This window comes from Plecotus auritus (assembly GCF_963455305.1).
Source record: "Plecotus auritus genome assembly, chromosome: 8".
Taxonomy (NCBI): Eukaryota; Metazoa; Chordata; class Mammalia; order Chiroptera; family Vespertilionidae; genus Plecotus; species Plecotus auritus.
This window is the reverse complement of record NC_137782.1, coordinates 42,120,383-42,143,591: the sequence shown is the minus strand read 5'-3', so window position 1 is coordinate 42,143,591 and position 23,209 is coordinate 42,120,383. Positions and strand designations below refer to the sequence as shown.

At 47.8% G+C, this 23,209-nt stretch overlaps 1 protein-coding gene across 1 annotated transcript in view; it reads left to right on the top strand.

Moving 5' to 3' along the window:
- The window catches only part of PARD6G (par-6 family cell polarity regulator gamma), a 67,282-nt gene extending 44,409 nt beyond the window's left edge, over positions 1-22,873 (top strand). Inside the window, exon 3 of the mRNA XM_080684580.1 lies at positions 20,084-22,873. Within this exon, the coding sequence (XP_080540706.1) occupies positions 20,084-20,901 (818 nt within the window). The 3' untranslated portion in view covers positions 20,902-22,873. The remainder of the gene's footprint in view (positions 1-20,083) is intronic.
- Positions 22,874-23,209: the final 336 nt, after the last annotated feature.

The window sequence follows — 23,209 nt, the reverse complement described above, 5'->3', positions numbered from 1 at the left end:
CGCCAGGGTGCGTCTCCCTCCACCTACATTTGTTGACTTTGGTTTCCTAAAAAGACCGTGATAAGAGGGTTGTGCTCAAGGGGATGCGCCTTCAAACTCAGTGCCCCACCCTTCTACTCCCTTGAGAATCGCTGTCCTGAGGTGGGCCAGCCTTAAACCATGACCGGGGAGTGTACAGTGTGGGGCCAGCTGGCCAGTAGGACACATGAGGGATTCTGGAAACTCCCTGTGGGCTCTCAGCGTCTGTGCTCGTCTCTGTATCCCAGAGAACAGAGGGTTCTGGAGAAGTTTCCCACCGGAGTGCAGCCACTGGAGGTGTGGGCTGGGCTGCAGAGCCTTGGAGCTGCGCTCACCGGCTCACGAGCTCAGGGAGGACTTGGCCCCGAAGGCACGAAGTTTGCAGTGCCTCAGCCAGAGGCAGAGGTTCCTGACCGTGTGCCCAGTGAACGGGCACTTGGGAGCCACCTCTGCTGGGGTGGGTTTTTTAGTGAGATTTTTCTTTTAGAAGATTGCGGTTGTCAAAAATAATCCACTGATCCCCGTGTATTTGCCCCAATGGTGGCGTTCTACAAAGTTGTCACAGGATGTCACACGCTGGTGCACTCCACCCACCTCAGATTCCCGTGTTCCTTGGTTCAGTTGTGTGCATGCGTGCAGTCTTAGGAGCAGAGCACAGCACACTATCTGGTAAATTTGAACACTAAATAGTCCCTGCCTCCCGTCTTTGGCAACACATGCTATTTCATGGGACTGCAGTCTATCCCGTGTGTTTCCTCTGGTTTTAGGGCCGGGAAAGGCTGCTTACCTAAACAAAGCTTTGTCTGTGGCCCCGGCCTCCCATCCTGCGGCAGTTTGGGGCCTCATGTCCACGGCAGGGCCACCCTCCAGGTGGAGGCCGGCAGAGCTGAGATCCCACAGCAGCTGCTGGCTTTGTTGTTTGGGGTTTGGGGGTCAGTTTTGTTTTCAGTTTTGAAGGGAATAGGAAATACACAGTATAAGTAGGGTGCCCGGTTCTGAAAAATACATTCTAAGTTTAAACTTAACACACGGGCACACCCATCAGCCTTTTCTCAGTGTGTTGAACTTTTCCAGGTGGAGAAATGAGGAAAACCTCGGTTAAAAAGCCCACGTGCACATACTTTAAGTCTGGCCAAGTATCTGCTTGGGTTTCTGTTGTCATCTGTCCCTTTAGCCACTATTCCCTCCTTTTTCATATACTTCGCCCTGTTACTAATACTTTCCAGTTAAAACGTGAATGCCGATAGTTTCAAGAAGTGTCCATTAGCCCGACGTGGCTCAGTGGTTGAGCATCGACCAATGAACCGGGAGGTCATGGTGCAATTCCTGGTCAGGGCACATACCCGGGTTGCGGGTTCAATCCCCAGTGTGGGGGGTGCAGGAGGCAGCCAATCAATGATTCTCTCTCATCATTGATGTTTCCATCTCTCTCTCCCTCTCTGAAATCAATAAAATATGTGTGTGTGTGTGTGTGTGTGTGTATGTATGTGTCCTTTAGTTCCCCCATCCCCTTTGACCTCCTCCCAACTTTCTCTCTTCTCCCTCCTCTAACAGACCTCTTCTCTCCTTCCAAAGCGCCTCCTTCAGGAAGCCTCTCGGGATTTATTGTCCTCTGAATAGAATGACATCACAGTGGGTTGCTGGGGCCGGTGGGTAGTTGGGGTCCTTGGAGCTCGAGAGGCCCGCAGAGCTGTCACAGAAGCAGGTGGAGAATGTCTCTTCCTATATGTTGACTCAAAGCCCGGCACCCCCACTCCAGAGAGAGGCACAGTGTGTCCTCGACAGTTGTCACAGCTGGGCGCTCTGTCCTGACAGAAAGTGAAGAGATGGCTGTAACCTGTCAAAGCCCTTACTCAAGTGTGAGGGTCTTTAGGGGGTAACTAAGGTTAAAAGAGGTCTCGGGAGGGGCTGGATCTAACCGGGCTGTGTCCTCACAAGAGGACGAAGAGCCTGTCTCAATGGCTTTCACAGTGAGGACACAGGGATCTGCAGCCAGGAAGAGGCCTCACCTGATCCCAGAAGCCTGGGCCCCGAGAGCAGCCTCCAGCTTCCAGAACTGTGAGAGGCGAATGTCATTTAAACCACCCCTCTGTGCTGTTCTGTTAGAGCAGCTGGAGGAGGTAACCTCGGGTGGTCCCAATTCTGCAACAAAACAATTACTGAACAGTTATTCTTTGTATTGTCTGTATGGGATATTTTGATGGTTAATTTCATGTGTCAACTTGACTGGCCTGAAGGGTGCCCAGGTAGCTGGTTAGACATGACTTCTAGGTGAGGGGGGAGGATGTTTTCAGGTGAGTTAGCATTTCAGTCAGCAGACTGAGTAAAGCAGCTGGTGGGGCCCGTCCAGTCTGTTGAGGGCCTGCATGGAACGCAAAGGTGAGGGAGGGGGATCCTCTCTCTCTGCCTGAGCTGAGCGTCTGTCTTCTCCAGCCGTTGGACATCGAAGCTCCTGGCTCTCCCGCTTGCATCCGGCAGATTTGGGGGCTTATTGGCCTTTGTACCTGCCTGAGCCAGTTCCCATAACAAATCTTTTCTGTTCATCTGTATATCTCCCATCGGTTCTGTTTCTCTGGAGAATCCTGACTGACACACGTGTGTTTTGGTTGCAGTAAACAGTGCGGGGAAATGGGCACTAGGCCAGTGGTCGGCAAACTCATTAGTCAACAGAGCCAAATATCAACAGTACAACGACTGAAATTTCTTTTGAGAGCCGAAAACAGACTTCTGTGCATGGGCCACGAAGTTTCAATCGCACTGTACGTGCGCGCCTGCACGTGGTATTTTGTGGAAGAGCCACACTCAAGGGGCCAAAGAGCTGCATGGGGCTCGCGAGCCGCAGTTTGCTGACCACTGCACTAGACTGTTATTTGGAAAGGGCTTGATTATTGGGGCGTTGTTTTTTTTTTCTATTTTGCTTTTTTAACCCATTTGATCCAATCTCTTTACATTCTGCTCCCAACATGTGGATTTGAGCACTTTCTCTGCATCTGGTGTAGCTGAGTGAGCAAAGATAATGTGAGTTTTCCCAGGACATCTTCACTTTAACAGAGAAGAATGTGCCTTCCGAGGCCTCCTCCTGCGCCCGCACAGCGCAGTAGCCGCTGCACCGGGTGGTCCTGCTACCAGGCACTAGTGGCCTTAGCCTCAGTTTCCTCACTTGTTGAAGGAAGGTGTCAAGGACTGTGAGGACCAAGAGGAAGGTGGGGGGGAGCTCTGACTTGGGCCCAGCTTCTAGGAGGGGTGTGCTCAGCTGACTTGGGCTCTCGGGGCCTCAGGAAAGTCCCCTGGGAGTGGCTGCCAGGCCCCTGCATCTGCCCCTTATCTGTGGACCTGGGGATGCTGGGCTGGAAAGGTGGGTGCTGGGATGCTGCCGAGCACCCAGAGCAGGTTGGAGAGGATGGTTTAGGTGGTGAACATGCAGTAGGGTTGGTATTTGCAGGCGTCTTTGTGTTTCATGCTCAGGGAGACGTCAGGACTGGCTCAGAAACGGCAGACGACTTGCCTCAGCTGACAGCTGGGCTGTGGGCCGGGCTCCTCCCACTGTCCTGAAGCTGTAAAGCCAAGAGGAGCTGATTCTGTGACCTCAGCGGTCTCATCAGCAACGTGGACCCAAAATCTCAGTGGAGAATTTTGGGTGCTGCCAGGAGCCCCACAGTCGTCACTGTGAACTCTGAGAGCATCTCAGCAAACCCTTCGGGGAGCAGTTCAAAGCCCCCCAAAATCTGAGCATGGCCCCCTTTCGGCGGAGAAAATTGTTTCAGAGTTGACTTTATTTATATTTTGAGGTGCTTTCGGGAAAGATCTGTTGTTTGAAGAAACTTGTAACAGAAAAAATGAAGATAGGTTTGTGCTTTCTCCCCCTCTTCCAGGTGGTGTCTGCCCAGGGTCGGCTGCCCTGCGCCCGCACAGTGCAGTAGCCGCTGTGGTTGCATCTCATCTTCTCCATGACACACTCCTCAGCCCAGAGCAACATACTTCCGGGCGTTATCACACTCGTACCAAGTTGGGGAAGCTAGTGGCTGGACTTGATGGGACTTAATTTCTTAAATTAGGACTTTCCACATTGAGCGCTTGGTTTGTTCATGTTTATGTCATGCTGGTTCCAGGCGACTTCTACTAACGCCTGCTATTTTGGGCAGGGCTGCTTCTCCAGGGCAGGCAGCAGGAGCTCATGAGACCAGACCCCAAGCACAGGGTGTTATTTATGTTTCTGGTGGGTTGTTTTGTTTTTTTTTAAATCAGGCCACAGCTACTTTTGTTTACTACTTTACTTAGAAATGGATAGGGACATGACCTTGGATTAGGTGACGGTTTCCTAAATATAGCACCAAAAGCACAGCATCAAAAGAAAAAACTAGATAAGTTGGATTTCATCAAAATTTAAAACTTTTGGATGTCAAAGGACACGATAATAAAATGAAAAGACAAACCACAGAATAGAGAAAAAGTTTCAAGTCATATATCTTTTTAAAAAAATATATTTATTGACGTTTTACAGAGAGGAAGGGAGAGGGATAGTGAGTTAGAAACACGATGAAAGAGAAACATCGATCAGCTGCCTCCTGCACACCCTCTACTGGGGATGTGCCCGCAACCAAGGTACATGCCCTTGACTGTAATCGAACCTGGGACCCTTCAGTCCACAGGCCGACGCTCTATCCACTGAGCCAAGCCGGTTAGGGCTCAAGTCATATATCTTAAAAAAAAAATTTTTTTTTTCATTTCAGAGAGGAAGGTAGAGAGAGAGAAAGATGAGAGAGAATCATTGATTGTCTCCCTTCTGCACACCCCCAACTGGGGATTGAGCCAGCAACCCAGGCATGTGATTTGACCAGGAATTGAACTGTGACCTCCTTGTTTATAGGTCGACGCTCAACCACTAAGCCACACTGCCTGAGTTCAAGTCATATATCTTATAAGAACTTATATATAAAAAGCTCACAGCAGCAACTTAAAATGGGCAAAGCATATGAATAGAAATTCCTTCCAAGAGATATACAGATGGCCAACATGCACATGAAAACATGAAACACGGATAAAAACAAATGTTGAGGATGTGAGAATTCGGCCCCTCAAACACTGCTGGTGGTGATTCCTGAGACAGCCAGACGGAGAGCTACCACGTGACCCAGCAATTCCACTCCTGGATCTTTACCCAACAGAAATGAACACACGCGTCCACACAAAAACTTGTTCATGAATTTTCATAGCAGCCTTATTCACAATAGACAAAAAGTGGAAATAACTCAAGTGTCCATCAGGAATACATGGATAAGCAGAATGGATCCATCCACACAATGGAAACTATTTGGCTGCAAAAAGAAATGAAGTACTGATAGATGCTACAACACACATGAACCTTAAAAAATTGTGCTAAGTGAAAAAAGTCAGACACAAAGGCCTGACTTTGTATATGATTCCACTTATATGAAATGTCCAGAACTGGCAAATCTATAGAGAGAAAATGACTAGTATTTGCTCAGGGCTGGAGTGAGGCAAGCATCTCGAAGTACTTGGCCTGAGCCATGTGACTGCAGCCCCAGCCAAGTCCTTGATTGGGGAGTGGGCTGAGTCTGTTCAGGGGACTCCAGGGGGAGGGCTGCAGGGGGCTCAGGGTGGAGTAGCCGCCCTCAAAGCAGGAAGGTACAGACTAACACGGTGGGTGATCTGCCCAGCCCTGCAGTTTTTAGCTAAGAAGTTTCCTTTGTCATTGGAGCTGTTTGTTACTACTAAAGGTCCCAATGGACTTGCAGCCCTACATCGTATCTGCATTCAGTTTGAGTCATTTCCTAAAAATGTTCATGGGATTTTCTTTGAATCTGGAACCAGCGTTGATAAAAGCAACCACAGTGCAGGACAGACACTTGGAACACATGTAGCCACTTCCTGCGATGGACGGGCCTATGTGCACAGTGAGACATCCCAGGTGGACTCCCCTGGACTCCAGGGCAGCATACCTGAGGGACTGTGCTCATGCAAACAGGAGAACCTGACCAGCCGGCCTCCTGGGAGCACCATCCTGATCTCACACCTACATCCTCAAGGAACAGTGCTCGAGCACTGCACGGTTGGGGGCTGGAGGGGCCCGTAGAGCAGTGGTCGGCAAACTGCGGCTCGCGAGCCACATGCGGCTCTTTGGCCCCTTGAGTGTGGCTCTTCCACAAAATACCACGGCCTGGGCGAGTCTATTTTGAAGAAGTGGCGTTAGAAGAAGTTTAAAAAATTTGGCCCTCAAAAGAAATTTCAATCGTTGTACTGTTGATATTTGGCTCTGTTGACTAATGAGTTTGCCGACCACTGCCGTAGAGTAAGGAGACAGCTTAAGGCTTTAAGACCAAGTTTTGGGGGAGAGAAAACTGCTGGGAGTCTTGGGTTCCTTTGTCAAATGTGGCACCTTTTGTTTTTCGACCTATGTGGCAGACTTTGATAGTGCTGACATTTCTGGAGTCAGTGAGAGTGAAGTCTTGTTCTGACTTGCTTTGATCCAGTGGAGCAGTTCTTCCAGAAGGTTTGCGTGTGTCTGCGTGTCCGCTCAGGTGTGGGAAGGGGAGCTGTGTGGTCTGCGTGCCCTGGACAAGCTGAGACTGAAGCCGGTGTTCTCAGCGGCCGTGCTGAAGGCTGATTCCAGTCTCTGTGGGAGCACTCAGGCCCCCGTGCAGTGTGCATCGCAGACAGTGACAAACAGCCCCCCCACCCCCCCCACACACACCTCTTTATTTCTAGAATTCTCTTGCTTTGAAGCCAGCAGCCATTTACTTGCTCACTTCTTGTGGTGCTTAGCCCTGATGATTCTCCCAGGTGACCTGGGGAGAATGGTGGGATGGGCTCCTGGCTGCTCATCTTGTGATCCTGCTGCCAAGGTTGGCTAATCAGGAAGCTCTTCTCTTCATGATGCTGTGAAGTGGCTCCTGGGAGGAAAGGACGGGTGTGGACAAGGGCAGAGCCAGCCTGTCAGGAGGAGCGGGTGCCTGTGAAGCCGCTCCTCCCGCAGCCACCCTCCGACTGATGGGTTCTCTGCCCTGCGCCTCCGTCTCTGCTCCAAGAATCAAGTGCGTGGGTAGAGCACCTGGCCCCGCCCTGCGCACCCAGACACCCTGTGGGGTACAGTGCCTGCCATTTGATGTCCTTCTGCACAAAGCCTGGCTCTCAGTGCCATTTCTGCTGAATATCTGCGCCAAGCTGTTTTTTTGTGGTCTGACAGTTGCTGTGCGCACACAACCACACCTGTAATTGCACGTTTCAGCTCTGTGGATGGCGCTTTCTCGTGTTTGTTTTTATGTTGTTACTGTGATGCCTGGTTGAGTGAGGCATACGGGCATGGCTGCGGTCATTTTATGTGACACCGAGAGTCCCCGTGATACGCTCATCGGCTGACCCGGCAACTCCACAGTCAGAGCTGGTCACAGCCGCACGCGCCCTCACTGCTGTTAGTAAGATTAAAAGTGAAATCGAAGCAAGAGTACAGCTGCAAGGGTGAGGTTAAATAAATTCAGGCAGAACCACCTATTGGGGTCTCATGAGTCTATAAAAGTATCTCAGAGCAGAATGTTTTCTGAGCAAATGTTCCTAACCTACAGCATTGATGGGAAAGCTGAGTTAGCAGGGGTGCCTCATCCTCAGGCTCCACGTGGTTCCGTGGTGGTGCATGGGCTTCCTACCCTCGAATGCTGGACTTGCTTGCCTGGCGTGTCTTTTAGGAGTTGGTCCCTGGATGAAGCTCCCACAGTGAGAGGGAGAGTCTGCCTCCATCAGGCTGCTGGTCGGCTGGTCCTATGACACTGTGACATTATAGGTCTTCAAACTGAAGATGATTCTAAGAAGCACTTAAATATATATATTAATTTCAGAGAGGAAGGAGGAGGGAGAGAGATGGAAACATCAATGATGAGAGAGAATCATTGATTAGCTGCCTCCTGCATGCCACTGGGGATCGAGCCCACACCCGGGCATGTGCCCTGACCGGGAATCGAACGGTGACCTCCTGGTGCATAGGTCATGCTCAACCACTGAGCCACTCCAGTTGGGCAAGAAGCACTTTCTTACAGAGGAGCTCCCTCGTGTCATGTGAGCCTGAGTGAGGACTCGGACCGGTGGCTCCTGCACTGGCTGGCTTCTGTTTGTCCTCCTGCTGATGTCAGAAATAGAAGTAGAGAAGAAAATATCATTTAATTGGAGTGGACGTAGGAAACAGGATGGAGAGAGGGTGGGTGGACATTTGCCTAAACAATAAGTACCTGTCCTAATTGTTTACTTTGTGGAAAATACAAGATGTAACAGATTGCTTGATAGAAGAGCTGTGACGATTTTTACTCTTGTAAAAAGCTATTTTAGGAACCCAAGTTGGAATCTTAGGAAAGTGACATTCTTTAGGAGAAATTTTGTTTTTAGGACAGATGGGAATTTTTGACCAATAAAGTGCGCATGCAGTGGCTCCTGTGTCAACAGCGACGGGCGGGCTGTGTGTGCAGCTCTGAGGTGCTGCAGCCCAGGGGCTCTGCCGCTTCCTTCCCGGCACCTTCCGCCCTGGGCGGGCACCTTCACCCCTTCACTGGGGCCGACCCCACCTGTCAGGACGGCGAGAACAGCTGGGCTCACCATCACCGTCCCTCCTCCTCACCAGGTCATCTGCACGCCACCACCTCTGAGCCACCTACTCCGATAGACGCCTAGACGTGTTCACCTTTCAGTTTATTTGTTTTTGTTAATCCTCCCCCAATGATATTTTTTTCCATTGCTTTTCAGAGAGTGGAAAGGAAGGAGGAGGGGGAGAGAGAAAGAGAGAGTGAGAGAGAGAGAGAGAGAGAGAGAGAGAGAGAGATGTGAGAGAGACACATCGATTGGTTGCCTCCCACACGTGTCCCCACCCAAGGCCCGGATCGAACCTGCAACCCAGGTCTGTGCCCTTGATTGGGAATCTAACCCAAGACCCTTTGGTGTGAAGCCCAGCACTCTGACCACTGAGCATACTGGCCAGGGCCGCTTTTCCGTTTAAATAACTGTTTCCAACTTATAAAATGTTATCAACCAATGTTACTACCTCAGTTAAGAAAGCTGTTGGAGGTGGTAGAGGTGTCCCCTGGCTCTGCAGGTCAGCCCGCCTCACTCAGTCCCAGGGTCAGCGAGAGGCATCAGTCCATTTACAAAGCAGGAACCTCAAAAGTGCCCTGAGCACACTTGTCCTGGGTCCCCTTCTGCTGAGCATCCCAGACCTGCCTGCAGGACACCTGTTTCGCAGTAGATGAGGGACCCCAGTTGTAGTTGTCTTTTCTCCGTTACGACCGACCAGGGTCTTTTACTGAAATATAACAAGTGCCCAGCGCAGCGACACTTGGGGTCCTTTCCATTTGCTTCAGTTCCCTTGGAGGCTTGGTTAAATGAATCAGGGTCTCTGGACACACAGGAATCATCATTGTAGCATGTGCGACAAAGGTCAAATGTTAGGGGCCCCAGTGTGTGGGGCCTTCCGGTGGTTGCAGTTGTAGGGTCCCTAAAGAAGGGAGGCACCAGGTGTGGACGAAGAACTGAGCTCCAGCCCCATCTCCTCTCGTCCTCTAGCCTCCACACCGCAGGGGTGGACAAGGGTGAGTGACATGCTGCAGGAACAAAGCCCTCATCCCTGCTGCACACACGGCTGTGGCCACCTCGGACCTGGGCTTTTAGCCCCAGCGCCGGTGTGCCTGGTCTGCTGGGCACGCGTTGCCTTGACCCCCGAGAAGCTGGAAACACTTTATAAACCTCACGTGCCTGTAGCTGTGAGAACAGGCTGAAATCCACAAGTGTCTCCCCCACTTGTCTGATAATCCCTGCTGAGAACATTTAGTGGAAAATTGAAAATAGTGTTTTGTTTTCAAATACGCTGGACTGAGCAGTTTCTTGTTTTCTTATGTTGGAACGGTGGTTCTGGGGTCACACCCTGACGGGGAGGTTGAAATTAATTGCTTGCAATAAACTTGTTGATGTCCTTAGATTCTAATGGACAGGGAGGTATGTGTATGTATGTGCATTTAGTCTGATAACTAATACCAACATTCAGTTTCAAATATTTATTTGGTACAGGTAGAATATTTTATTAGTTAAAACAGATTAACAGTCTTTTTTTAAAACTTTTTATTATGAAACCAAAGCAAAATAACAGAATTTCAAAAATTAAAATACAGAATTTTAATTCTAAACACTGTTAAGTCTTATATGCATAAACCATGGACACCAACAATAGTGTGTGAAGGCCTGGGGCGGGGGGCGGGTGCAGGTTAGGGTCAATGGGGCGTGGAAAAGGGACATAGGTAATACTTTCAACAATAAAGACTTTTTGAAAAACAGATGAACAGTCTTAATGTTGAGAAACAAGTCTATAATAATAATACGTAGTTCAAAGAAGAGTTTCAAAATCAAAATTGTGTACAAAAAGTCAGGATGATTAGGGAACTCAGACTCTGGCGTGCAGATATAGTTGCTAGATGGAATTAACAGTGATTTGAACAACAAAAATGAGGCGTAGCATTTAAAAGTAAGGGCTGGTTTTGACTGTAGTTACTGTCTGACGTATAATTAGGCAAATATGAGCAATCGCTATATTTCCGTTTGTGAATTGCTAGAAAGTAAGGGCATGGGAGACTCTCTCATTCCCCTGGCCTACTTTGCCATCCTAGACCGACAGCGCCAGCCAGGCGGTAGGCCCTAAGGACACAGATCATTCACTCGCCACCGACACGGCTCCTGGCCTTCTTACCAGCTTTCCGCCCTTCTCAAAATCTAATTCCAGAGCTTTCCACCAGGATGAGGACTCCTGATGTCCTGCAGGTGGGGAGGCTACTGAGTTCAGCAGCTGACACCCCCCGACTGTGCTGCCTAGTTGGAGTTTCCCGGGATGTGGGCCGGGACTCCCGTTGACAGACACTGGCTGGCCTCGCTGGGGAATGGACAGGGAGCAGGAACACAGTCGTGGTGTGGTGGCACGTGGCCTTCGCCAACCCGGCCACTGGCCTCGGGGAGCCAGGCTGTGTGTCAGGTAGCACTGTGGGTGTCCCTGCCTTCCTTTCAGAAGGAAAAACACAAGCCAGGAGCCACAGCCTTTGTTTACAGGTCCAGATGGGGACAAAGTGGTAGGTTTGTCACTCAGGAAATAAGTGGAAATGATAAATGGCTTTCTGGCAACTTCCTAGGTTAGCGATTCAACACCATTTACAACAAGCATGTATTAAAAGGTGAAGTTGGCTGGGATTATATATTGTTATTGGAAGGCTCCCCGACACGCCGTCCTCTCTGAGGGCCTGAGGAGGTCCAGGACCCATGGTGAGCTCTGCTCTGGACACAACATTCAGATAGGACACTAGGGAAGAGCAATGTGGACCCCACAGAAACTGAAATGAAAGTGATAAGCTGTCACCTTTTAGACAAGAAGAGAACATGTCATGGAAGGATCTGGATTCCAGGAAAAAGACCAGTGGTTTGACTTGGTGTCATAGCGTGTGAGGCAGATGGAGGACAGGCCCTGGTAGAACTGGGTACGGGGGTAGCAGAGATGGGACACGGCCAGGACCACAGCTCTGGCCTCGTCTCACTGCAGCAGGAAGACCCAGTTGTTAGCCTCGTTGATTTTCTCTGGGCTTTTTCTGTTTGCAGTTTTATTGAGTCACTGTTTATCCTTAGTTTCTTCCTTTGTCTCGCTTGGCCTTATGTTGCTCTTTTTCTAGGTTTCTGAGGTTGGGCCTAGATTACTGACTTGACTTTCCCTCTCTGATGCATTTGGTGCTGCACACTCCGCCCCTCCCCCTCGTCCCTCCCCCCCCCCGCCCCCGGCCCCCCCACCCCCCTGCCCCGTGCTGGTCATCGTGGCTCCCTCAGCCATGTTTTGTGTTCACCCAGGTCAGTGTGGTTTCTTCCTTGGAACCTTCCTCTTTGACCCATAGATTATTTATAAGTGTGTTATTTCCTGAGTGTTTGGAGATTTTCCTGTGGTCTCTGGTATTGATTTCTAGTTTGAGTCATGACTCACAAGCACACTCTCAGAGAGCACACTCAGTGTGATTGCAGTTTTTAAGGATTTGTTGAGCTTTGCATGGCCCAGGATATGGTCTGTCTTGGCTACGTTCCACGGGCACTTGAATGGGTGTCCACTGTTGTTGGTTGTTCCGATGTGTCTGCTGGGTCCTGTTGGTCGACTGTCCCATTGAGTGTATTGCTAATTCTCGGCAACCTTGTTCTATGAATGAGAGGACGGTTGGTGTCTCCAACTGTAACTGGGGCTCTGTTTCTCCTTTCAGCTCTTCCAAGGCTTTGCTGTCTTTTTAGTTTGTTAGTTTTGCTTCCCAGAACTTGCACATATTTCCCATAATGTGGGGGGTTAGGGTTTTGTCCTTGTGTGTCCCTTCCATCCCTGTTTCTCTCAGCCCCTTTGCCTGAAGTCTACTTTATCTGACGTCAGTGGAGCATCTCATGCTTTCCTTTAATTAATGTTTATGTGGATCTGACTTTTTCTCTCCTGTTACTCCGCCTTGTAGCTGGTGGGAGGCGAGTTCCCGCAGACCTAAGGCAGGATGCCCCACCCTCACTGTTCCCGTCAAGTCCAGAACGTACTCTTCTTACAGCGTTTTCCAGTTTCATTTAAAATTATGCCTCTCTCTCTCTCTCTCTCTCTCTCTCCCTTGCCCACTAGCTTCATGGTTTCTTCAAGACATACTTTCTCTAACTCATCACTGTGTTGCTAAAGTCACAGGGCCTGATGCCAGTAGGAGCATGTGCTGAGTACAGAGGCTGCATGCTGGCTAGGAACACACACTGGTCAGTCGTCAGCATTGGAAGCCAAGGAACAAAAGCACAGACAGCCATACGTGGACCCAGTGAATGTATGGAAGGGGCCCAATAGATCCATGTTGGGGGCATGTCTGTGGAGCAGAGCAGAATGTGTTCATATGTTATAATTTTTTTAAAAAAAATCACTTTATTTCAGAAGTCCTTCTGGACCTTGCTATATCAATATGGAATAACAAAACGACGATAATTTGCTCTGGCCAGCGTGGCTCAGTTGGTTGGAGCATCGTCCCATACACCAGAAGGTTGAAGATTTGATTCCCAATCAGGGCACATATCCAGGTTTCGGGTTCAATCCCCGGTGGGAAGGCATTTGGTCGATGTTTCTCTCATACACCAACGTTCTCTTTCTTCCTCTCCCTTTCCTCTATCTCTGAAATCAATAAGAACTTATCCTTGGGTGTGGACTAAAAGGAGATAATTTGGTTGATGCTGTAATTAATTCATTGATCAATCTGCTGAAGGCTGGCATAGGATTCTGGCTCCAAGGACTGGGTCCTCGTCACGCCCAGGTGTCCTGGCATTCAGCTTGTGCCTGCACGAGGGCTTGTTGAGGCCTCTGCTCCAAGCTGCCTGAATTCCTGCTCTGCACGTGGAAGTTACTTTGTCTTTGCAGTCCTTTCCTGAGCTGTGACCAAGTTCTGCAATCCCTAGAAGAACTCTCAGGTGGTGAGCCTGCTCGGTGAAGTGCAAAGCCCAGCTGCCTGGGGTCTGTTTCTAGCCTCAGATCTGGGCAGGACAGGTGTAGGCCCTGGGGAGGGTGTGTGCTGGGTTCCTGCAAAGTAAGGGAAGTATTAATACCTTTTTGGAGGGAAATGAGCTCGGAGAAATTTCCTTGTTTATAGGTAGGCATTTGAGGGCATTCTCTTGGTGGTTCCTATGATTATTCTCAAATCAATCTCCTCCCATTTTTTCCTTTTCTCTTCCCAACATTCCCATTCATGGTTTCTGTGGTTTATTGCTTTCTTTTAAATTAATTAATTGATTTTAATTCTCACCCGAGGATATTTCCCCATTGATTTTTAGGGAGAGAGGAAGAGAGAGGGAAAGACAGAGAGGAATATTGATGTGAGAGAAACACATAGATTGGTTGCCTCCTGCATGCCCCTGACCAGGGTCCGGGCCAGGAAGGACCCTGCAACCGAGGTACGTGCCCCTGACCGGGACCCTTGGGTCTGCAGGCCAACACTCTATCCACTTAGCCAAACCGGCTAGGGCAGTTTATTGCTTTTTAATCCATCCATCTTTTATCTCACAGACACATGAATGAGGAAGGGACCGTGTTGTTGACACTCCGACTGTTCTGTGGTTGCCTGTGAGCTGTTCTCGCTATGGCTGCTGTGGGGCACCGATCAGAGAAATGGTCAGCCTTTGGCAAAAGGTGGGGGGTATGGAGAAGAAACAGCACTCTTGTCAGGTTTCCATTAGCAAAGCAATGGAGACGGCTCCCACTCCAAACGGGGGAGGCTCTTGGACGCAGCAAAAATTCCACAGGAGCATACATGCCAAACACGACATGCGTGTGTGGGAGTGGGCACACCTTTGGTGATGGCTGCCTCCTCCTCTTGTCTGTGTGGACAGCCCTCATCTCCTGCTCCCATAAACCACCTTCATCTGCTCCCAGTACTTTTCTTATAGTTTTCCCATGTCAAAAGAAAAAAAAAAAGAGGCATAGTATAAAAAAAAGAAAAAAGACATAAACCAAACACGCTGTTTTTCTGACATGAGAAAATGTTTACCTCAGTGTTTCCCAATGGCACCTGCCTGACAGGTCATTTCATTTTCAAATCACTCCTTGCTCATGGGTAGAAATGCAACTGCTTTTTGTGTACTGGCTTTGTATCCTGTTACTTTGCTGAATTCATTTATTAGATCTAACAACTTTTTGTGGTGTCTTTAGGATTTTTCTATGTGTAGGATCATAACTGAAAATAGAGATAATTTTACTTCTTTTCCCCCAATTGGTAGGCCTTTTATTTCTTTTTCTTGTCTAACTGCTCTGGCTAGAACTTCCAGTACTGTGTTGAACAGAAGTGGTGAAAGTGGACATCCGTGTCTTATTCCTGATCTTAGAGGAAAAATTTTCAGTCGTTCACCATTGATCTGATGTTTGCTCTGGGTTTTTTAGACATCACTTTTACTATGTTAAGGAGTTTCCTTCTATTCCTAGTTTGTTTAGAGCTTTTATAATGAAAGAGTGTGGAATTTTGTCAGGTGTTTTTTCTGCACCAATTGAGATGATCATGTCCCGCCCCCCCCCCTTAATTTTGTTGATGTGTCTTATTATATTTTTTCCCCCTACGTTAAACCTTGCATCCCAGGAAAAATCGCATTTGGTCTTGGTATAGAATCCTTTTAACCTGCTGTTGGATGTTTTGCTTTCTAGTATTTTGTTGACTATTTTTACATCAATGTTTATAAGGAATATTGATGTGTAGCTTTTTAAAATTTCTTCATGATTTAGACTTTGTAGGTTTTGAGTTTCTAGGAATTTGTCCGTTTCATCTAAGTAATCAATTTGGCCCTGGATGGTGTGCTCAGTGGTTGGAGCTGTTGTTGTTGGGTGGAGTGTTCTGTATAAGTCTATTAGATATAGTGGGTTATTGTGTTAAATTTTCTATTTCCTTACTTACCTTCTCTCTGGTCATTTTTGTGAATGGTGTATTGAAGTCCAACTACTATTATAGAACTCACTTCCTTAAGTTTTGTCAGTTTTTGCTGTCTGTAGATGTATAAATGTTTATAATTGCTATATCTTCTTGCTCGATTGAATCCTATCTATCTATCTATATAAAAGCCTAAGCAACTGAATGACCGGTCGACCAGTCAACCAGTTGACACTGGTCGCTATGCCACACACTGACCACCAGGGGAAGATGCTCAATGCAGGAGCTGCCCCCTGTGGTCACTGCGCTCCCACAGCGGGAGCGCCACTCAGTTGACTGACTGGTCTTGGCAGCCACTCACTCCCTCAGTAATCCTGCAGGTCCAATCTCTAGAGAATGGGCCAGGCACCGACGGATCTGCACCGCTGGCATGATTCCGACAACACCTCCAGCCTCCTGTAAGTTGGCCTTGGGCACCGGGCCGCTTCCCCTCCCTAGATGCTCTGCAAGGAAGAAACGATATAAAAGCGGCCTCCAGGTGGCTCCCAACAATTGGTGCAAACATCAGAGGGATGGATCCAGACCAGCAAGGGCGTCCAAGCACCCACCCGGTGGGCCGATTGCATCCTGCCCGCCCCCCCCTCGGGACAGGTGCCAGATGCAGGACTCATGGCTGGTGAGCACTGCTGTGGTGGCGTGAGCCTCTCCTGATCAGGTCTAACTGGATGTGAGCCTGAGGCAGGCACAGCGGGGCCGGGATGCGCGGGAGCAGCAGGCAGGAGCAGCAGGCAGCATTGGACTGCGGGTTTGGGCCCGATGCCCACAGGCCATCTCCAAGGGACCCCACCTGTGCATGAATTTGTGCACTGGACCTCTAGTAAATTAATAATTCTTGTAAATGCTTTAGACTTTTAAGTAATGTAGAAAATAGGATTTGAAATTGCAAACCAAAGTAACAGTAATACTGCTTTTTAGACAAATAATTTTTTCCTTTAAATATATGCATCTCTAAAATCATGGAAAAACAAAAAGTGCATTTCTAAACCATTGTTACAATAATATACTAGCTTTTATAACTGCACATGTATTTGCCGTTACTGAGATCTTTATTTCCCAGTCAGCTTCAAGTTACTATCTGTTGTTCTTTCATTTGGCCTACAGGACCCTCTTGAGCATTTTTAAAAAAGATCTTTATTTTTTTATTTAAATTCTTTATTGTTAAAAGTATTACAAATGTCTCCTTTGTCCCCCATTGACCTCTTCCCTCCCGCAACCACCCCCCAGCACAGGCCCTCATTCCACTACTGTCTGTGTCCATTGGTTAGGCTTATATGCATGCATACAAGTCCTTTGGTTGATCTCTGACCCCCGCCCCCTTCTGCCTTCCCTCTGAGGTTTGATGGTCTGTTTGATGCTTCTATGTCTAAGATTTTTTAATGTAGTTCTTATTTATGTAGTTTAAATTTTTAGAGAGAGAAACATCGATGTGAGAGCATAACATTGATCTGCTGCCTCCTGGATACCCCCTACTGGGGGTCAAGCCTGCAACCTGGACATGTACTCTGACCGGAATCCAACTGGCAAACCCCAGGTGCATAGGACAATGTCCAATCAACTGAGCCACACTGGCTAGGGCACCCTTGAGCATTTCTTGCAGGGCAGGTCTAGTACTCACAAACTCCTCAGCTTTTATCTGGGAATATCTGGATTTCTCACAGTTTTGCTGGATGTAAGATTCTTGGTTGACAGTTCTTTTTTCTTTTTTCTAAATACATTTTTATTGATTTCAGGGAGGAAGGGAGAGGGAGAGAGAGATAGAAACATCAATGATGAGAGAGAATCATTGGTTGGCTGCCTCCTGCACCCCCCACACTGGGATTGAGCCCACAACCCAGGCATGTGCCCTTAGCTGGAATTGAACCCAGGACCCTTCAGTCCGCAGACCGATGCTCTACTCACTGAGCCAAACTGGCTAGGGCAACAGTTCTTTTTCTTTTAGCACTTTGACTCTATCAGCCCACCGCCTTCTGTTCTCCAAATTTTCTGCTAAGAAATCTGCAGATAATCTTACTGATGCTCCCTTGTATGTGATGACTCTCTTCTCTCTTGCTTTTAAGATTTTCTCTTTGTCTTTGTCTTTTGAAAGTTTGATTGTAATGTATCTCAGTTTGGGTCTCTTTGACTTCATCTTACATAGAGTTCATTGAGCTTCTTAGATGTTTATATTCATGCATTTCATCAAATTTGAGAGATTTCAGGCATTATCTCTTCAAATATTCTCTCTCCATCCCTTTCTCTTCTTCTGGAACTCCCATGATGCACATGTTGGTTTTGTTAGCCTAAAAATAAAAGGCCTTTCAAAATGAGAAGCAAACACATGTTTATTTGAGATCAGTAAGAATAGTTATTCAGGAAGCACTGATTCAGGTAGAAGCCCAAATAGTGTTCTGGTTAGGAGACAAAGGCAATGGGTATTTATGAGAAAGGGAAGGGGAACAATTATATCCATAGAAGGAAGGCATTTCTATAGATGCAGATAACATAACATAGTGACGCCAATTCTAAATAATGCTTTCAATTTTCAGTCTAGTAGCCATCAATCTAGTAGTCATAATAACTGTTTTCTTGTTATCTTTGCAAACAGTTGGGGGTGGGGGGGGGGGGCTCAAGATTGCTTAGGCCCAGTCCAAAGTTATTTTGTCCTGCTTTAATACCCAAAGATTTGAGGCATAAATGCAAGGCAGTTCCTTTGGGAAGGCAGCTCCGGCTCCATTTTAAAGGAACTCCATTTTTATTATTGTTTACAGTGTGCTTTGTGGTGTCCCACATGTCCCTGAGGCACCATACATTCACTTTTCTCCAATTTTTTTCTTTTAGTTTCTCAGCAATAATAATGTATATTGTCCTAGCTTAAGCTCATTGATTCCTTCTTTTGCTAATTCAAAGCTGACTTTGAACCCCCCTAGTGAATTTTGTACTTCAGTTATTATACCTTTCAGCTCCAGAATTTCTATTTGGTTTCCTCTTAGGTTTTCTATCATTTAGTGATATTTCCATTTTGTTCACATCTTGCTTTCTTGCCTTGCCTTTTCAGAGGTAGTTTTGGGGAAGAGGAGGCTTGTTTCTTTTTTTAATGGAACATACTCTCCTGTTGCTTTGAATATCTTATGGGTTTTTTCCTTGAAAACTGGACATTTGGATCTAATAACTTAACTCTGGGAATCAGATTCTCCCCCTTCCGCAGGGTTTGCTGCTTTAGTCTTTTTATTTTATTTATTTATTTTTTTATAGGCTCTTTCTGTGCCTCGGATGAGCCTGAGATGTTTCCTCGGGTCTTTTCTGGGGATGTGTTGCCACTTTGTAATTTTCCTCTATGTGTAGTTGTTTTTGTGATTTTTAAAAAATCCCCACCTGAAGATATATTTCCATCAATTTTAGAGAGAGGGGAAACTCAGGAACGAGAGAAAGAAATAGATTGGCTGCCTCCCGTATACACCCCCATCAGGGTTCAAATGGGCAACCTGGGTATGTGCCTTAACCAGGAATTGGATCCACAACCTTTTGGTTTACTGGACAACACCCCAACCAACTGAGCCACCAGACCAAGGTGACAGTTGTTTTTGAATGTCCTAGTCTTTAATGTCTGGCTCCCAGGCATTCTCCCTTTAAATCTCACAGAAGCCACTTGAGCGGGGGAGGGGCTTCATACCTAGGGGGAGGGGCAACGACAATGGCTACCCATCTCTATGTCTGCATCTCTTTAGCTAGAAGCAGCAATCAGCCACCACCACTGGCTCCCGGTATTTGGAAGACAGAGTCTTTTTGACCACATTGGCTTCCACAGTCTGCACGAGCTTCTGTGTACGAAACCACGTGCACAGCTGCCTGCCAGGGAGTTGGGGCGGGGAATGGGCAGCCTCACTGTGCTAGTCAATGGAATTTACCAAAATTGACCATTATTACTGTCCAACTCATCTTCTTGAAGTTACAGACCTTCGATACAGACTCCAGAGTTCCCAAATGGTGACACCAGACAGCTTCTGCCCGTGCAGTTGTCCTGCCGGGGAGAAATTCCTGGTACTTCCTCTCCACCATCTTCCCAGAATCCTGACAGGCACTCCTAACCCTTCCGTCTATTGTTAATTCTCTTTATCGCAGTGTCTTGTTAGTACCTCGTAATCTTTCCATCGTTTCATTGGTTGCCGTGGGTCAGTTTTGAGATTTGTAGAAAGTCAATTGTAGGGACGTGGCTGCACTTGAACTTGGCGTCAAACATTTGCCTGGTGAATACTGTTGGCGCCAGCCCAGCTGCTACCAGGATGGCTGTGCGCATATCATCCTGGAGGCTATCTGATACTTTCCAGAACGGGGAAGTGTGACAGAATAAACAGACAGTTCAACTCCGAAGTGTGACTGTGAGTGTGTGTGTGTGTGTGTGTGTGTGTGTGTGTGTGTGTGACTTGTGGGGCTGGGGTTAGTGGGGACCATCGGAAGAGTGGGTCCCGTGGGGAGTCTGAGAAGCGGCTGAAAGGTGAGCCGCAGGAAGAGCCGAGATGTACCGGATGCAGCCCGGGCTCCAGGTGGCTGCGTTGTGTTATTGTGCTTTGTCACCGGTCCTCTGTCCTGACTCTCATCTTCTCTTCCAGAGGAGGCTGAGCACGGCCTGGCGACCGGCTCGCTCTCGCGGCGCAAGAAGGCGCTGGCGCTGAGGGAGGAGGGGCCCCGCCGGCGTGCGCACCTGCACATCGGGCTCCCGCATGACTTCCGCCCTGTGTCCTCCATCATTGACGTGGACATCCTGCCCGAGACGCACCGGCGTGTGAGGCTGTACCGGCACGGCTGCCAGAAACCTCTGGGCTTCTACATCCGTGACGGCATGAGCGTGCGGGTGGCGCCGCAGGGGCTGGAGAAGGTACCGGGCATCTTCATCTCGCGCATGGTGCCTGGGGGCCTGGCCGAGAGCACCGGGCTTCTGGCCGTGGACGACGAGGTGCTGGAGGTGAATGGCATCGAGGTGGCGGGGAAGACCCTGGACCAGGTCACGGACATGATGATCGCCAACAGCCACAATCTCATCGTCACGGTCAAGCCGGCCAACCAGCGGAACAACGTGCTGCGCGGCAGCCGCGCAGCCTCCGGCAGCTCCGGCCGCTCCTCGGACAGCACGGCCAGCCGCCACAGCCTGCAGGCCCCTGCGCCACACAGCCTGCATGCTGACGACATGGAGAGCGACGAGGAGCCCGACGTCGTGCTTGAGGGTGACCTGGAGCCCCGGTCGGTTCCGCGGCTACCTCCCGGCAGCCTCACCCGGGTCAATGGTGCGGGCCCAGCGTCCGGACTGCACGGCCCTGGGCGCGACAACAGCCTCCTCAGGCTGATCAGCTCACTGCGGTCCGACCCCCGCCACAGCCTGGCGCTGCCCCCCGGCGGCGTGGAGGAGCACGGGCCGGCTGTCACCCTTTAGCGCGGGGGTAACCCTGCCCCGCCGGGCATCACCCTGTAGCATCCTGTCCCAGTCTGAGTGTCCTGACAACAGTCTGGCGGCAGGGACCAGTCCCCTCCCGTTTTTAAAATAAGAAAATAATTGTATATGACACCCCTCCTCTGTATTTTTATTTATCCCTCCCTTTTCTTCCACAACCCTACTCGATGTTTCAACTTATGGACAGAAAATAAAAATACTGCCTATTTTTATAAATTTCTCCACAAACAGAAGGTGCCCACTTGCGTGCACACACCAGGCCCGTTGCAGGTCCAGGGCCTTTGTAAAGTTATTTTCTGACCAAGTGTAGAAAATACTTCCTTTTTAAATTTTAAAAAGGCTTTATTTTTTTTAAATGAAACTTTAAAATTACCCTTTTAAAGGATAAATTCATGTTTTTAACTTCAGCGATGCAAATACACCTACATGTTGGCACCGCATCTTCTCTGTTTTGCGTGGAATCTTCTGGTGGGCTGGACGCTGTGAAGAAGGTAATGGCAAGAAGGGAAAGACTGGTTTTTAAGAACAGACGTACCGACATCTCTAATAGGTATGACTGTAGAAGACAAATTTCAAATGATCAGTTCATAGTCCTGTTTCAAATAGCCAAATGGAGCTGCACTCCCAGAACTCACTGGGAAAAGGAGCTCTCCTGAGGTCATGCCCATGGCATGGGACGCCCTGAGGGCTATCAGTTGCCCTTAGGGAAGCAGCCAGCTCTGCTCAGCAATGCCATTTGTGATCAAAAGCCAGTATTTGCTTAGAGATAAAAACCAGTCTTTTCCATGACTTCACTGATTCTGAGCACAATTTCTGAAATATTTCCATAGAAATGGTGGACAACCCTACCACACCTCCAGACAAGCCTTTGAAAGCTCACAGACATTTGTTCCTATGTCTGTTATCTTCATTTTAAAATATCTTCATATGAAACGTAATGATTTTTAACACAGATTAGATCCATTGCCACTTCCCTTTGATCTTCTAGCAATATTTACATATTTAGGAATTTTGAATGTTTTATTCGTATTTATACCAATGAAATTTTATATGAAGTATATATTCTGTTTGAATCCGATATTGAGGAGAAAATGTTACAGTTATATTTTGAGGACTAAACTTTGACCAAATAAAGCTTTCATATAAATACAGGTAAAAATATTTTTCTAGATGGCCTTTCAATGCAAGCTGCTTCTCCTGTGGCCCAGCACCCCCTGCTGGTCAATGGCAGAACTGTCCTGCCTTCATGGATGTCAGACTATCTGAAAACTATCTCACTGTTTTCATTTTTCCTGAACTTGTTAAGTGAAAAGCAAATTATTTTTCTTTTGTGCATAAAATATTTATTGTTCAGAAATAGCTTTTATTGAGTACTTGTCCCCTGCGCCAATGTTTGATTTTTTTATTTGAATGCCAGTCTCTCTCCTACCCATTTTTCCCTTGGCACAGGGAAGACCAAAGACACTCCCCACTTTGAGGTCCTAGTGAGAGTGCACACACTTCCAAATTTATGGGCTCCAATGAACTGTGCAAGCATCTTGTTTGGTGCCCCAGCAGTCGAGGTATTTTTTTTTAGCCATGACATGTATTATAGAACCAAAAACTCTAATGCTAACATACTACCACAAAGGAAATGTTATTTTACTAAGTTATTGCTGGTTCAAGAGTATCTTATTGAATAACTGGGTCTGTTACCAAGAAATAAAGTTATATTTCTTACCAGGTTTTGTTAAGCAAATGTGAATAATTTTTTTAAAGAAAAAAAAAAAAGATTGTGCGCTATTCAGAATTTTAGGGGTTACGAACTGCTTGGAATAGCCGCTTGCGTGTATTTTTCTACCCAGATCTATACTTCTGCCATTTTCTTTAAAAAGCAAACAATATTGTATTACGTGTTAAAGTTTTCTTGGTTTTATATATCAAAGAATAAAAACATTTTCTTTGTGTTCTTCAGTTGTGTTCTAAATAACAGAGACAATATCAGTGTTAACAACAAAACAGATAAACTTATAGCTCTGGTGGGATGCCTGGAATACTTACGATGTGCCTGTCATGGGTCATACATATACTTATTTTTTACGCCTCACCCAAGGATATGTTTTTATGGATGAGAGAGAGAGAGAGAGAGAGAAACATTGATGTGAGAAACATCTATCAGTTGCCTCCTGTACACTTCCTGACCAGATTCAACTTGACCAGGTTTGACCAGGGATTGAACCCACAACCTGGGCATGTGCCCTAACCAAGAATCAAACTCATGACCCTTTGGTGCAGGGGAGAATGCTCCAAC